This window comes from Eulemur rufifrons, chromosome 10 (assembly GCF_041146395.1).
Source record: "Eulemur rufifrons isolate Redbay chromosome 10, OSU_ERuf_1, whole genome shotgun sequence".
Classification (NCBI taxonomy): Eukaryota; Metazoa; Chordata; class Mammalia; order Primates; family Lemuridae; genus Eulemur; species Eulemur rufifrons.
Genome location: NC_090992.1, coordinates 7459827 through 7476281, shown reverse-complemented (window position 1 = coordinate 7476281; position 16455 = coordinate 7459827). Strand labels below are relative to the sequence as shown.

General features: G+C 42.5%; 3 protein-coding genes across 3 annotated transcripts; all 3 read right to left on the bottom strand.

Moving 5' to 3' along the window:
* Positions 1 to 1069: 1069 nt before the first annotated feature.
* LOC138393089 (protocadherin beta-16) lies at positions 1070 to 3466 on the bottom strand. Its single transcript, XM_069484136.1, has one exon. It carries the CDS (start codon positions 3464 to 3466, stop codon positions 1070 to 1072), a length of 2397 nt encoding a protein of 798 aa, XP_069340237.1.
* A 5116-nt stretch (positions 3467 to 8582) lies between these two features.
* On the bottom strand, positions 8583 to 10991 carry LOC138393088 (protocadherin beta-13). The gene has a single exon (XM_069484134.1). The coding sequence runs from the start codon at positions 10989 to 10991 to the stop codon at positions 8583 to 8585; it is 2409 nt and encodes an 802-aa protein (XP_069340235.1).
* A 2857-nt stretch (positions 10992 to 13848) lies between these two features.
* On the bottom strand, positions 13849 to 16239 carry LOC138393087 (protocadherin beta-17). Its single transcript, XM_069484133.1, has one exon. It carries the CDS (start codon positions 16237 to 16239, stop codon positions 13849 to 13851), a length of 2391 nt encoding a protein of 796 aa, XP_069340234.1.
* Positions 16240 to 16455: the final 216 nt, after the last annotated feature.

The window sequence follows — 16455 nt, the reverse complement described above, 5'->3', positions numbered from 1 at the left end:
TCTATATTAGATTTAAAATAACTTGCAGAATTAAAGAAGGGACTGAACTTTATTTTAAGGTCCTTCTTAATTGAAATCTAGTAGGATCCAATTTCTCCACACCAAATAAAAGGAGGTAAAGAACAGATCAAACTAACATCTCTCCTAACACTATTGAAGGTAATAACTACATTATAACATCTGACTTACATAGAATTTTATTCAAAGGCCTAATATCTACAAAGAAGCTCTATTTTTTCATAATAAGCAAAGGATACAGATTAAATCTAGGGATATTGTACAGAGAAAGGGCTACACACAACATTCTACCTGATGACTTCTATTTTTTTTAACTTCATGGGACTGATTGTTAGTAATCAAAAAATTAACAGGGACCTCTGATTTGTTCCTCAGAATTAAAAGCAACAGATTTTTAAATATTTCTACATAATCTTATAGAAGGCCGAATCTTTGCCTTTTTATCTTCAAACTTAAACACATTTACATGAACTCAACATCCTACAATGGCTTTTCTTATTTTTAGATAAAGCTGATCAGAGATTTATTTCTCTGATCAGAGAAGGTAGAACTCTTGAAAAAAGTAACACAGTTTACAAAAAGTGTTATAATGAAAATTGATTATGATAAACCAACAAAAACACCAATTTTGAAAACAAAATAGACAACAGAAATATGACATAGAAAATACACATATTACATGCAGCAGATTATTTTAATACTTGAATTTTAATAATTGAAGAAGTTCTAGAAAAGTGAGAACTAACATAAATAATATAGCAATAATTAATACAAAGTGAATAAAGACATTTATAGGGTAGAAGAAATTTTTAAAAGATGATATTAACTTTGAATATAAAGCCTACTTCATTTATGGGACGTGATGAGAAACACTTCATTGGAGTAAGTATGTGGAAAAGGAAAATGGTGAAGTTAAGCATAAAATTGGAAACTAATGACCAATCAAACAGAGAAAATGAAACAACCTTATTGGTGGTAGTGAGCATGGACAATTTAGTTTAACAAAGTAGACAATATTAAGAAGTTAATGGCTTTATTCAATGAGTTTTTATCAATAATTAAATCCAAAGCTATTGTGGAAGTTAGAATTTTCCTCTATTTCTTTCCCAGCGCATTGGGGCGGGAGGTTGGGGATAATTGGTTTCAGAAACTTGAACTCATTTGTTCCGGAGCCATCCATCAGACACACCTCATACTGGTAGCTCTGGGACAGGGTCCCTGTGCCGCTGACTTCCACCAGATGGCCAGGAAAATGGCCCTCAGGCACCGAGCAGCGACCCCCCAAGGCCGCCCTGTTCCTCCTGCACAGCCGCACCGCCGAGAACAGCAGCACCGAGAAGAGGAAGAGCGAGGACACAGAGGCCAAGGCGATGACCAAGTAGACGGTGAGCGAGTCGGCCTGAGCCCGGTCTGGGGCCGCTTCGGGGAGCGGCAGGTAGGGCTGGGAGAAGCCATCCACCAGGAGCACGTGCAGCGTGACGGTGGCAGACAGGGGAGGCTCGCCATTGTCCTTCACCAGCACCACCAGCCTGTGCTTGGCCGCGTCGCGCTCGCTCAGCGGCCTGGCGGTGCGCACCTCGCCATTGTGCGCCCACACGCTGAACAGCCCGGGCTCCGTGGCCTTGAGCAGCTGAAACGACAGCCAGGCATTCTGGCCCGAGTCTCCGTCCACCGCCACCACCTTGGTCACCAGGTAGCCGGCCTCTGCCGCCCTGGGCACCAGCTCAGTGCAGGGTGCAGAGCCGTTCTGCAGCGGGTACAGCACGAAGGGCGAGTTGTCGTTGTCGTCCACCACTACGACGCGCACCAGCGCCTCGCTGCTCAGCGCAGGGGAGCCTCGGTCTGTGGCGGCCACGCGGAACTCGAACGCCTGCAGGGCCTCGTAGTCCAGCGACCTTAGGGCGAACAGGTGCCCGTTGTCCGCATTGATGGAGACCAGGGAGGCGAGAGGCAGGTGTGGGTCCTGGGGCGGCAGGAGCGAGTAGGTGACCTGGGCGTTGGTGCCTGAGTCTCTGTCTGTGGCACTGACGCTGCCTATGTGCAGGGCAGGGCTGTTGTTCTCGTGAACAAGTAGTGTGTAAGAGGTTTGGGAGAAGACAGGGGCATTGTCATTGACGTCAGAGACCAGCACGGTTATGTTGAGCTGTGTTTTAAGCCTGGGTGTCCCCAAGTCAGTGACTGTGATGGTGATGTTATATTGGGCTCTTGCTTCTCGGTCGAGTGCTCTCTTCGTTATCAAAGTGTAAAAGTTCTTGACTGAAGGTTTTAGAAGAAAGGGAAGGTCTTCCTGGATGGAGGAAATTGTCTTGCCATTGTTCCCGGAGTCAGGATCCAAAACACTGAAAACAGCAACTACTGTCTCGGGTGAGTTCTCTGGGATGGGGCTCGTGAGTGCAGACATGGTCACTTCTGGGGGATTATCATTCACATCCACGACTTGCAGGAGAAGAGTGCATTTTCCTGAAAGACCTCCCCCATCCGTGGCCTTGATGTCTACTTCATAAGACAGTACTGTTTCATAATCTACTTGTTTTCTCAGTCGAATTTCTCCTGTCGTAGGATTTACCTCCAAAGTTTTGCTCATATCATCTGAAGGCTGAAAGAGTGTGTAGGATATTTTTCCATTGACTCCGCTGTCTAAATCCCTGGCGACGACAGTGACAACCAGAGAGCCAACAGGTCTGTCCTCCGGAATCTGCACCTTGTAGATCGGCTGTTCAAACTCAGGAGCGTTATCATTGGTGTCCACTATTTCAATACGAACCTTGGCTGTCCCAGACCCGGGCGGTGAGCCGCCATCCAGCGCAGTCAGGATTAATCTTAATTCAGGCTCCTCTTCCCGATCCAGCTCCTTATCCAACACCAGCTCTGGGTATTTCCTGCCATCTCTGCGTTCTTGGGTTAGAATTCGGAAATGGGAATTGGAGCTGATTTTGTAGTTTTGAACATTATTGCTTCCCACATCCAAGTCTACAGCATTATTCAGAGGAAATGCATTTCCTAGAGGACAGTTTTCCGGAATTTTAAGAAGCATTTCTTTTTCAGTAAACACAGGAGAATGGTCATTTATATCTCTCACTCTCAGCTCAGCCTGAAATATTTCTAATGGTTTTTCCATTAACACTTGGAAATGTAGTACACATGGCTCAGTGGGACCACATAGTTCCTCTCGATCTAGTTTCTCATTTATAAGCAAATCCCCAGTTTGAACCGCGAGCTGCAAATGCTCCTTGTTCCCCTGGGAAATGATCCGGACCCCCCGGGTGGACATCTCTGTCAACTCCAACCCTAGGTCTTTCCCTAGATTTGCCACAAAAGAGCCTCTCTCCGTTTCTTCCGCTATGGAATAGGGCCCCAATTCGGCGCCCGCCCCAGCAGGCATGCTCAGCAAAACAAAGAAAACTAGGACTTGCCTTTGTTTCTGATTGCGCATCCATCCAATCTCCATTGCTCTTTCCTGAAAATTTCGTTCACAGGAGCTTTATGTATGTCCAGGATCCTGGTATCGCGATCCTGCAGTCCAGAACGTCAGAACTAAGCCGTTGAATCGTGTTTTAAAGAAGCTTCACTCTCTCTTTTGCTCTGGCTGAGAAAGCTCTTCTTTTGCTTCCAGGCAGTGCGAAACGGTTTGGCTGGATACTGGAGCTGCGTAGGCAATTCTGTTTTCCATTATCTTAGCCTGCAGCGCCACCACGTGTTTCACTATTTTCTGGTTTAATATTGGAGGCAAAATTCTGGATGTACCGAATAGGCTATGTAATATGAAACACTGGGTTCTATTTTCATGTGGCTTTTGTGTGTATAGACAGAGGTCTGTGGTATAGCACAGAGAGGATAAAGAGCAAACTTTCACTTATGTTACTGTCTAATGCTGTTGAGGTGTTATTGATTACATAAAATAATTTAACATTTAAGCCAAGAGGAGTATGCATTTGGGAGCAAAATGTTTTCTGAAGCAACATGGGGACAGTTTCACAAGTACATCTTTTCCATGGTACATATTATAGATGCTATGAGTAGACACTTAAAAATTGCAATCAGTGATAGTTCTAAAGAGGGTATTTAACCAATGCTTTATTAAAGAATAGATTACTTCCTCTTCTTTCCAACACCTAAGCCTGGGAACTATTTCACAGAAAGAGTTTTCTCAACTTTCAAATTATTGGAATATTATTTTCTAAATAGGCAGATCTCAAAGTTGGGCCTGTCACACTTTTGGTTTCCTTTTTTTTGTCATGACAAGAATAATTTTTGTTTTACCCTTTTTAAAAAACAGCTTTAAGGGGATATAATTCACAAACCATACAATTCACCCATTTAACATATAAAATTCAATGGCTTTTAATATATTCAAAGAGTTGTGCATCCATCATCATGATTTTAGAACATTTTTATCACCTCAGAAGAAATTCTGTGTATTTTAACTATCATTCTTCCTCCCTCTTCCTAAATTTTCCCATCCCTCTTGCCCTCAGCCCTAAGCAATCACTAATCTACTTTCTGTCTCTATAGAGTGTCCTATGCTGGACTTTCATATGAATGGAATAATATAATATGTGGACTTTTGTGACTGACTTTTTCACTTAGCATAATGCTTTCAAGGTTCATTCAAGTTGTAGCATGTACCAATACTTCATTTCTATTTATGGCGAAATAATATTCCATTGTATAGGTATATCACATTTTGATTATTCATTCATCCTTTTTTGGACATTGGGGTAGTTTCCACATTTTGGCTATTATGAATAATGCTACTATGAACATTCATGTACAAATACTCATCCATTTATTTTCATTTCCCTAAGGGGAATTTCCGGGTCAGATGGCATTTCTATGTTTAATTGTTTAAGGAACTGCCAGACTGTTTTACAAAGTGACCACATCACTTTATGTTCCCACTTAGCAGTGTATCAGGGTTACAATTTCTCCATATCTTCGAAACAATTTTTGTAATCTTACTTTTTTATTATAGCCATCCTTGTGGTATCTTCTGATTTTGATTTGTATTTCCCAAATAAGTAATGTGTTGAAAATCTTTTCATGTGGTTGGACATTTGTATATCTTCCTTGAAATGTATCTATTTAGATTTTTACCCATTTTTAATTGTGTTATATGTCATTTTACAATTGAGTTGTAAGAGTTCTTTATATATTCTAGGTACAAGTCCCTTATCAGATTTGAATTCTTTTGTTTGGGTTTATTTCCATAATATAAATTACAGTAAATATTAAGGATATAATTATTAATTCAGTGTTTTTGTTAGTGTTTTTAGAATTTTGTTAATCATCTTGCCTTGGATTAAATCATCTTATCAATGAAGCCTAAACTCCTGGTATAAAGACCTTTATGTGCCCTCTTTGGCCACAGGTGGTACTGCTAGACTACATAATTTTCTCCAAGCAGCCAACCTGTGGTAGAAAGAATAATGGCCAATTAAAGATACCTATTCCCTAATTCCCAATATCTGCAAATATGTTACCTGACATGGCAAAAGATACTTTGTAGATGTGATTAAGCTAGGGTACTTGTGAAGGGGATATTATCTTGCATTATCTGGATGGAACAGAACTTTTCCTGGCTATGGTCAGACGGAGCTGTGACCACTGAAGAATGGTTAGAGATTTATTGTTACTGGATTTGAAGATGGACAAAGAGGGCCATGATCCACTTAATGTGGGCAGTGTCTAGAACCTGCCAACGACAAGAAATGGATTCTCCTCTAGCACCACAAGAACGGAATGCATCCCTGCTGACACTTTGATTTTAGCTCGATAAATCCCATATTGGACTTCTGATCTACAGAACTGTAAGATAATACATTTTATTGTTTTAAGCAATAAAGTTTGTGGTAATTTTGTACAGCAGCAATAGAAACTAATACATAACACTCATATGGATGCCTCATGCACCCAGCAACTGAGTGAAAAATTATTATTTCTACAAGAACAGTATCATCACAGCGAATGCTGAAGAATGCCTGATTCAGCTATGGTAAGTCATTCTTTCACAATAAAGTCATTTAAGTCAACAAAGCAAACACATTTTTTCAGCATTTTTTGGGGGGACAGGGTCTCACTCTGTTACCTGCGCTAGAGAGCAGTGGCATCATCACAGGTCATTGCAACCTCAAACTCCTGGGCTTAAGCAATGCCTCAGCCTCTTGAGTAGCTGGGATCACAGGTGCACACCATCATGCCCAGCTATTTTTGTTTTGTAGAGATGAGGGTCTTGCTATGTTGCTCAGACTGATCTTGAAAACCTGCCCTCAAGCAATCCTCCCACCTTGGCTTCCCAAGGTGCTAGGATTACAGGTGTGAGCCACTGCACCCGGCTTTCAGCATAATTTTTAAGAGGAGTTGCCAATGACATATGGGTAATTTTAACAGAAAATAACTGGAGCCCATCAGGTTTTTTCCTATTAAATTTCCGGAATCTCTAAGTTATTACGTGATAAAAATTCCTCCACAACATTGCCACCTGTATTTTTCTGAAATCAGTTATTCCATTGAGAATTAATACTAGGATAGCAACTGCTTTCAAACAAATAGTAGGCTAAAATGAACATAGTGTATTTAATTTCAATAAAGGACTTATGAAACTGTATGTAATAAAGCAAGTTTCAACTTCTTGAAGAAAACACATGTTTTATATATGTTTATATAATTATCTGTGTGTGTAAATCAGAAAAAGACTGAAAAAAGAGCATAAAAAATTCAAGAAAGGCAACCATAGGATAACTCTACTCCCTTCTCAAACTCATTTCTGCAATAATGAATGTGACATATTGAGAAGGTACAGGAATATAATCAGGCTGATGCACTCATTAAAAAGGTCGTTTGTGGTGTCTGACCCAGCTGACTTAAGTCAGTGTTTCTATAATAATTCTAAGTTTCTTGGTGTAGAGTAGTATGGCCATTGATGTAGAAACAGATATAAACTATAGATTAAAAGTCACATTTCTACATGAGAGTTTAGTTCATGAAATAGGAGTAGGAATAATAGGTAAATTTCACTTGCTTACTTACAAAACAATATTACCAATTCATGCCTGACAATATGGCATATTGGTTAAGAACAGGAGAATTAGATTCAGATAGACTCGGATTACAATTCAAATTTTTCCTTTTATTACTTCAGAATTATGAGCAAGTTGCTTAAGTTTATAAGCTTCAGTTTTCTCATATGTAAAAAAGGGGGTAATATGCCAAGCCCCTTAGGGTTTAGTAAAAGATTTAAGAGATAATAAATGTAAAACACTCTGTATACCACTTTTAACTAAATTTTAACTAAATTTTAAATCAAGAAATAAAGTCTTAAAGAAGAACAGTTAGATTAAATAGTACATTTAAGATCTGTGCATTTTAGTGTATATATAATATTTTAATTAAAAATTATATTGTTAAAGAATTATGACTAGATTCCACTGGATGAAGCATAAAAACTAAAATAATTGGTGGCTTAAATGAGATAAAATTTCCTTTATTTTTTAAGTTGAAAATGTTCAAAAGTAGGCAATGCAAAGATAGCAAGACTTGATGGTCATCAGGGACTCTTGTCTCTTTCAAGTTTGTTCTATACTAACTGTCTTAGTTCATTGTTTCCATCATTTGGGTCCAATATGGCTGCTTTTTTGTACTAACCATAACATATGTATGCCAGGCAGCAAGGAGCAGTTAGAGAAGGGAAAAAGGGGACTCATTCCTAGATGAGTCATGTCTCTTTAAATAGTCTTCTTGGAAGTCTCCTACAACATTTATACATATGTCTTATGAACTATAACCCAGTAATATGTCCAGTTCTAAATGCCAAGGAGGCTGGGAAAATGTATTCTGTTGACTAAGCACACTAATACCATAAATGAAATTTGGGATCTGTTACTAAAGAAGGAAAGATAAATGGATATGAGTGGCCACTATAGTTTCTGTCCCAAATGATCAGTGTTTCTCAAAGGGAAAAGCTGATTTCACTACCAGGCTAATTCATCTCACTAGATAATTATGGTGCCATTTTCTTCCTCTTTTAACATCAATGAAATTAAGTGGAAACAACTTAAAATAATTATATTAAAACTAATACTAATATATTAATGAAAGGAAACACAATTATATAACATTTTAAAAGAAAACATTATCAAAGAAGTTTAGTGCTATTAGAGCCAGACATTCTCATTGTACCAGTTCTCTTAACCCTGATTACACTTCACTATGTTAGTGCATTACTGCTTTGTATATATCTAACTGTTTAAGAATAAGAAAATCTACAATGAAATACAATTGATTATGTGGAATTAATTTTCCACTGTTTCACATCTTACATATTTCTAAGCTATTCCAGAATAAGGATTTGTACAACTATTGACCTCATCAGTGTTTTGATTAGAGAGTTTAAGACCATTCATGTTGGTATAGGAATGAAGAAAAAGATGAGATCCCATTTTTTAAAACATAGTGACAACATGAGAAATCCTACAGGCACATTTAATGTAATTTAAATTTCATAATAGATTGCCAGAAAAACCATTACTTGAATTTATCATAAAAATTAAAATGTGGATTATGAACGATTATTTTAACTGAATGTTGAAACCAAAGTCATTTGTAAAGTTGGAGCTTTCTTGCATTTCTGACCCAGGGGAATGGCCCTGGAAATTGGGTAAAATTGGCTTCAGAAATTTGAACTCGTTGGTCCCTGAACCTCCTGTCAGACACACCTCATACTGGTAGCTCTGGGACAGGGTCCCTGTGCCGCTGACATCCACCAGATGGCCAGGAAAGTGGCCCTCAGGCACCGAGCAGCGACCCCCCGAGGCCGCCCTGTTCCTCCTGCACAGCCGCACCGCCACGAACAGCAGCACCGAAAAGAGGAAGAGGGAGGACACAGAGGCCAAGGCGATGACCAAGTAGACGGTGAGCGAGTCGGCCTGCGCCTGGTCCGGGGCTGCTTCCGGGAGCAGCAGGTAGGGCTGGGAGAAGCCATCCACCAGGAGCACGTGCAGCGTGACGGTGGCAGACAGTGGCGGCTCGCCATTGTCCTTCACCAGCACCACCAGCCTGTGCTTGGCCGCGTCGCGCTCGCTCAGCGGCCTGGCGGTGCGCACCTCGCCATTGTGCGCCCACACGCTGAACAGCCCGGGCTCCGTGGCCTTGAGCAGCTGGAACGACAGCCAGGCGTTCTGGCCCGAGTCTCCGTCCACCGCCACCACCTTGGTCACCAGGTAGCCGGCCTCTGCCGCCCTGGGCACCAGCTCGGTGCAGGGCGCAGAGCCGTTCTGCAGCGGGTACAGCACGAAGGGCGAGTTGTCGTTGTCGTCCACCACCACCACGCGCACCAGCGCCTCGCTGCTCAGCGCAGGGGAGCCTCGGTCTGTGGCGCCCACGCGGAACTCGAACGCCTGCAGGGCCTCGTAGTCCAGCGACCTGAGAGCGAACAGGTGCCCGTTGTCCGCGTTGATGGAGACCAGGGAGGGGAGGGGCAGGTGTGGGTCCTGGGGCGGCAGCAGTGAGTAGGTGACCTGGGCGTTGGTGCCTGAGTCTCTGTCTGTGGCGCTGACGCTGCCTATGTGCAGGGCGGGGCTGTTGTTCTCTTGGACGAACAGGGTGTAGGAGGTTTGGGTGAAGACAGGGGCATTGTCATTGACGTCGGAGACCAGCACGGTTATGTTGAGCTGTGTTTTCAGCCTGGGTGTTCCCAAGTCAGTGACTGTGATGGTGATGTTGTATTCGGCTCTGCTCTCTCTGTCCAGAGGTCTCTCTGTTAGTAGGGTGTAAAAGTTTTCCAGAGAAGATTTCAGGAAGAAGGGTAGATCGTCCTGAATAGAGCAGCTTATTTTGCCATTTTCTTCCGAATCAAGATCTGAAACACTGAAAACTGCAACCACAGTCTCAGGCAAGTTCTCAGGTATCAGACTGGTAAATGCAGACATGGTAACCTCTGGGGCATGGTCGTTCACGTCCATAACTTGAATCAAAACAGTGCATTTTCCAGAAAAGCTTCCACCATCTCTCGCCTCGATATTGACTTCGTAGGACTGAATTGTTTCAAAATCAACTTGTTTTTTTAGCCGAATTTCTCCTGTCAAGGGATTGATCCTAAAGGTGTTGCTAATCTCCTCTGAAGCTTGGAAAAGTGAGTAGGAAAATTCTCCATTGATTCCTATGTCTACATCCGTAGCAGAGACGGTGACAACCAGGAATCCTATCGGACTGTCTTCAGGGATCTGCACCCTATAGAAAGGCTGCTCAAATTCAGGAGCATTGTCATTGAAATCTACAACTTCGATGTAGACCTGAGCGGTACCAGACCGTGGCGGAGAGCCACCATCCAGTGCTGTGAGGGTTAACCTGAGCTCAGGTTCCTCCTCGCGATCCAAAGCTTTGTCCAGCACCAGTTCTGGATATTTCCTGCCATCGCTGCGTTTCAGGGTAAGGACCCGAAAATAGGAGTTGGGACTGATTATATAGTTCTCAATATTATTTCGGCCTACATCCACATCTTGAGCGTTCTTCAGGGGAAATGTAGTCCCAGGAGGACTGTTCTCTGATATTTGTAGCAACATTTCTTTGTCCAAGAATACCGGAGAGTGGTCATTTATGTCTATCACTTGTAGCTCAGCTTGAAAAAATTCTAAGGGACTCTCTAGCAACACCTGGAAACGTAGCACGCAGGGCTCTGTGTGACGGCACAGTTCCTCGCGGTCCAGTTTCTCATTTAGCAACAAATCTCCTGTCTCCTGATCAAGCTGCAAATGTAGTTTGTTGCCTTTGGAAACGACCCTAACCCCCCTCTTAGAGAGTTCCCTCTGCCCCAGACCCAAGTCCTTTGCTAAATTGGTTACAAAGGAACTGCCTTCAGTTTCCTCCAACACAGAATAGCGCCTAAGCTCCGCCGCGCCTGCCACGGATAAGACCAACAGGAGAAGAAAGGAAAACAGGACTTGCCTTTGTCTGCAAATGAGCTTCCCGCTGGGCTCCATTGTTCCGTACAGCCTCCTGTGAGGGTGGTTCTGCAGAACTGTAAAGTCCTAGTGTCTGAGACCGCGGTTATTCCACCAGATATTATACCTCAGAAATATTCCAGCAAGTAGTCCTTTTCAGAGGACTCACTCTGCCTTTCTTTGGCATCCACGCTTCCGGTGGGCTTCCAGGCTCTGATGGTAAATTTTGCAAGTTAATGGAGCTGCAGCTGCTGTTCGTTTTGTACCTTCTTATCCTGCAGCGCCACCACGCGTCCTCAAACAATCTCACATTTCGTAGGATGAAAATGGATGCAGTATTCCCAACTCTGCCTACATGTACCACGCAGCTATGGAAATTTACAACACTACCTCTACTATCGCCAGACCTTATTGGACAGACAACTGGCTGAAGGCCAAACGAGACAAATGACACTAGTGGGAACTCTTTCAATAATGCTATTTGAGTTTGGGGCAAAAAGAAATATTTAGGTAACAACCTGGCTGGGAAGACAGAATATATGCAGTAAATTAGAAAATGTGTATACTTGGAGTAACAGAAAACTTTAAGAATGATATACATTTATTGCCATGACCCATGGAAATAATAGAGGCTGTGAACCTTGGACAGATTATTTAACCTCTCTCTGCCTTAGTTTTCTTATCTGTAGGGTGAGGATCATAATAGTACCTACCATGTAGGGCTGTTGTGAATTCTTCACCTTACAGATGAAGAAACTGATGCAAAGAGAGATTAACCTTATAAATAAACTATATATATACAGCATATGGCAATTTGATGCCACCAGGTAGCTGAATATACATGAACTCATTTCTATCACTAGAAAAATACCTCAAAATTCACATGGTGGGAGAATGCATGAGCAGGACTGTCTCAGATAGAAGTTATCATGTCAAATAATGAAGGTGACTGAACAAGGAAAGGCTGGAGAGTTTGTCTAAATAGAGGTAGGATCCATGACAACAGTGGTGATTCTGTATCTTGGAAGGATGTCTTTTTTTTATTTTTCTTTTTGGTACCTCCACTCTCATCTTACAACATCATTTAAAAACCTTTTATTGTGAAAAAATTCAATCCCCCTAAAAGGAGAAGAATATGATGAACCTTCATGTACTCATCACTAGCATCAATAATCATCAATATTTTGCCATAATTCTTTATCCTTCTAACATTTTCATACCCTAGGCAAACTGAATTTTTACCCACAAATATTTCATTGTGCATTTCTAACTGTTTATGACTTTAAAAATCCTTAAGTAAAATCCCATTATCATACCTAAGAAATTAAGTTAATATTATTTAGTATCCATCTATATTCAAATTCCTCCAGGTCTTTCAAAGTCATTGTTGTTTGAATCAAAATCCGAACAAGATCCACCATACATTGCATTTGGTTGGTAGGTCTCTTAAGATCTTTCATTGTGTGAACTTCCCTCCTCCCATTTTCCATACCATTTATTGGTTGGAAAAACTGGATAATTTTATCCTGAGACTACGAAAACTATTTAATATTTTACTGCTGTGAGTTTTTGTCCATAGACTATATCCCACTAGTGATGTACAGTAATACAACTATTTTTAGAGTCACCAGCCCCAGTTTATAATATTTCAGAACACAACCATGCAAAAATTATCTAGGCAATTTTTTAAAGAAAAAGGGATTATAGATTATAATAACAAAGAAAACTTCTCCTTAGCTTCCCAGAATTTCTAAAAATTAATGATCTTTTATATTTCTCTTTGAAATTACACATTTAAAACTATTTTTTCTTAAATTTTCCAGATTCAGCATTGTAGTATAATAAGTATGAAACTTTTAAAAACAAACATTCAAATTAAATCAGGAAAATGCATTACCAATGTAGGTATGGATGGTGGTAGAAAAATTACTGCAAGGTGAGGAAAATAATAAACCAATGAAGCAATCAAAATTATGTAATATTTCTATGCAGGATCATTAATCTTTTCTATGAAATGAAAGTCATGTGTTCAGATGACAAGGAGAAGGCACATGTTGATCTTTCAATTTTTTTTACTTGAGATTTGGTTAGATCAGAGCATTAATAACAATAGTTGAAAAATTGACCAAGAAAAGCTGGGTTATTGGTTTATGAGAAAATGAAACCATAGACCAATATGTACATTATTATTTCTAAATACAGAAAAGATTGAAAAAGAGTATGAATATGAGAAAAAGACTTCTTGTTAATTAGGCAGAAACTTGCCAGGTGATAGCTAATGACAGAAAACAGTATACCATCAGAGCAAGGTCACTGACGCAGAATCAGACAGACAGATCTAGGAGAGATGCTTAGCTCTGCTACTTATTAGTTGGTGACCTTAATAAATATACTGAATCTATATGAACATCCATTTGCTCATTTCCAAAATACTTCACCTGAAAGGTTTCTTCTGAGATTAAAAGTGTTAAAATAGTCCATGATGCATAAAAAGTGCTCTTTTTTAAAAAAAGCATGAAAACGTACAATCTATGCTTCTCAAACTTAGGGTATGTATACTTGTACAGCATTCCAATTAACTCTAATCAACAAAATGAAAGAAGCAGTAAAGATTGAAGACAATGGAAAGCAATTTAAAACGCTGGAAACAAGACCACTTGATAGACTGCACAATAAGCATATAAGTGTTTGATATAAAACATGATACATACACATTTCATGCTTTGTGGAGGGTTCCTGTAGCTAAATCTGGGTCCTTTCCTATGTAAAGGAATTTATTCTTTGACTTTAAGAGTACATACTTGAAATAATGTGAAAACACTTTTGTATAGGTATCTCTGGATAAGTTTCTAATTAGAAATATACCCACAGTCCCAGGATCTATTTTCATTATTTTTCAGAAGCCCACATTATTCCCAAATGAGGGATTTTCTTCCACTTCCTTCCTTGTGCTCTGGGGTAAGAGGTTGGGAATCATTGGTTTCAGGAACTTGAACTCACTGGTGGTTCCCGAGCCTCCTGTCAGACATATCTCATACTGGTAACTCTGAGATAGGGTCCCAGTGCCGCTGACGTCCACCAGATGGCCCGGAAAGTGGCCCCCAGGAACTGAGCAACGACCTCCTGAGGCCGCCCTGTTCCTCCTGCACAATCTCACCGCCACGAACAGCAGTACCGAGAAGAGAAAGAGCGAGGACACAGAGGCCAAGGCGATGACCAAGTAGACGGTGAGCGAGTCGGCCTGAGCCTGGTCCGGGGCCGCTTCCGGGAGCGGCAGGTAGGGCTGGGAGAAGCCATCCACCAGGAGCACGTGCAGCGTGACGGTGGCAGACAGTGGCGGCTCGCCATTGTCCTTCACCAGCACCACCAGCCTGTGCTTGGCCACGTCGCGCTCGCTCAGCGGCCTGGCGGTGCGCACCTCGCCATTGTGCGCCCACACGCTGAACAGCCCGGGCTCCGTGGCCTTGAGCAGCTGGAACGACAGCCAGGCGTTCTGGCCCGAGTCTCCGTCCACCGCCACCACCTTGGTCACCAGGTAGCCGGCCTCTGCCGCCCTGGGCACCAGCTCGGTGCAGGGCGCAGAGCTGTTCTGCAGCGGGTACAGCACGAAGGGCGAGTTGTCGTTGTCGTCCACCACCACGACGCGCACCAGCGCCTCGCTGCTCAGCGCAGGGGAGCCTCGGTCTGTGGCGCCCACGCGGAACTCGAATGCCTGCAGGGCCTCGTAGTCCAGCGACCTGAGGGCGAACAGGTGCCCGTTGTCCGCGTTGATGGAGACCAAGGAGTTGAGGGGCAGGTGTGGGTCCTGGGGCGGCAGCAGTGAGTAGGTGACCTGGGCGTTGGTGCCTGAGTCTCTGTCTGTGGCGCTGACGCTGCCTATGTGCAGGGCGGGGCTGTTGTTCTCTTGGACGAACAGAGTGTAGGAGGTGTGGGTGAAGGCCGGGGCGTTGTCATTGACGTCGGAGATCAGCAGCGTTAGGCTGTGCTCAGTTTTTAGCCTGGGTGTCCCCAAGTCGGTGACGGTGATGGTAATGTTGTACTGGGCTCTCATTTCTCTGTTCAGGGACCCTTCGGTTACCAAGGTATAGAAATTTTCTATGGTAGGTTTTAGAAGGAAAGGGAGATGGTCTTGGATGGAACATATCATTTTTCCATTGTCCCCAGAGTCTGGATCAGAAATTCTGAAAATAGCAACCACAGTTTCTGGGGAGTTTTCTGGGATATCACTGATGAATAAAGACATGGTCAGTTCGGGGGCATTGTCGTTCACATCCGTCACTTCTATGGCTACGGTGCATTTTCCTGAAAGACCCCCACCGTCTTCGGCCTCAATTTCCATACGGTAAGATTGAATTTCCTCAAAATCCAACACTTTTTTTAATCTAATTTCTCCTGTGATTGTGTTTATTTCAAAGGCCTGAATGACTTGATTTGAGGATTGGAAAAATGAGTAGGAGAGCTCCCCATGGGTCCCAGCATCTAAATCTCTAGCAGAGACAGTGATGACAAGGGAACCTATAGGGCTGTTCTCTGGAACCTGCACCTCATAGAGCCTCTGAGCAAATTCAGGGACGTTGTCATTGATGTCCAGGATCATGATGAGAACCTGGGAAGTCCCAGTCCTGGGCGGTGACCCACCATCCATGGCAGTGAGGGTTAACCTGATCTCAGACTGCTCCTCTCGGTCTAGGGCTTTGTCCAGCACCAGCTCTGGGTATTTCCTGCCATCACTGTGATTGCGAGTGAAAAGGTGGAAATGGGAGTCGGTGCTAATTATATAGTTCTGAACTGTGTTGCTACCGACATCCAAATCTTGAGCTATATTCAAAGGATATGGAGTCCCTGGATGGCTGCTTTCAGGGATTTTTAGGAGTATTTCATTTTCCAAGAATTCTGGGGCATGGTCGTTTACATCTTGGACCTGTAGTTCACCTTGAATAAGCTGCACTGGATTTTTTAGTAATACCTGGAAATGCAATATACATGGATCCATGTCACCGCACAACTCCTCCCGGTCCAATCTTTCTTTTAGGAGCAAATCCCCACTCTTCTGTTCGAGTTGCAAATGCTGTCTGTTCCCTTTGGAAAGAATCCGGGCTCCTCGCGCAGCCAGCTCCTCTACACTCAGCCCCAGATCTTTTGCTAGGTTAGCCACAAAAAAGCCGCTGTCTCTCTCTTCTAGAAGGGAATACTTAATGATAGAACTGCCCGCCTCCCACAATAGTAATAGGAAAATAATGGCGGTCACTTGCCTTTTCGCCGGCGCTTTGGGAAGCGGCGACTCCATCGTTCCTCCGGGTCCAAAAAGATGCAGTATTTAATCACAAAATAATTGCGTAACAGCCAACTGAGCTATCTTGGTTTAAATATTTTGAATTACTTCTTTTTAACATTGACTGACATGGGTGTTCTGCCTCTCTCAAACCTTCTTTCCCTAGCGGTGAAAAATATTTCCTTTTCGAGCTGCCAGAAACTGCAAGGCTTTTAAGAGTCACTGAGTCTG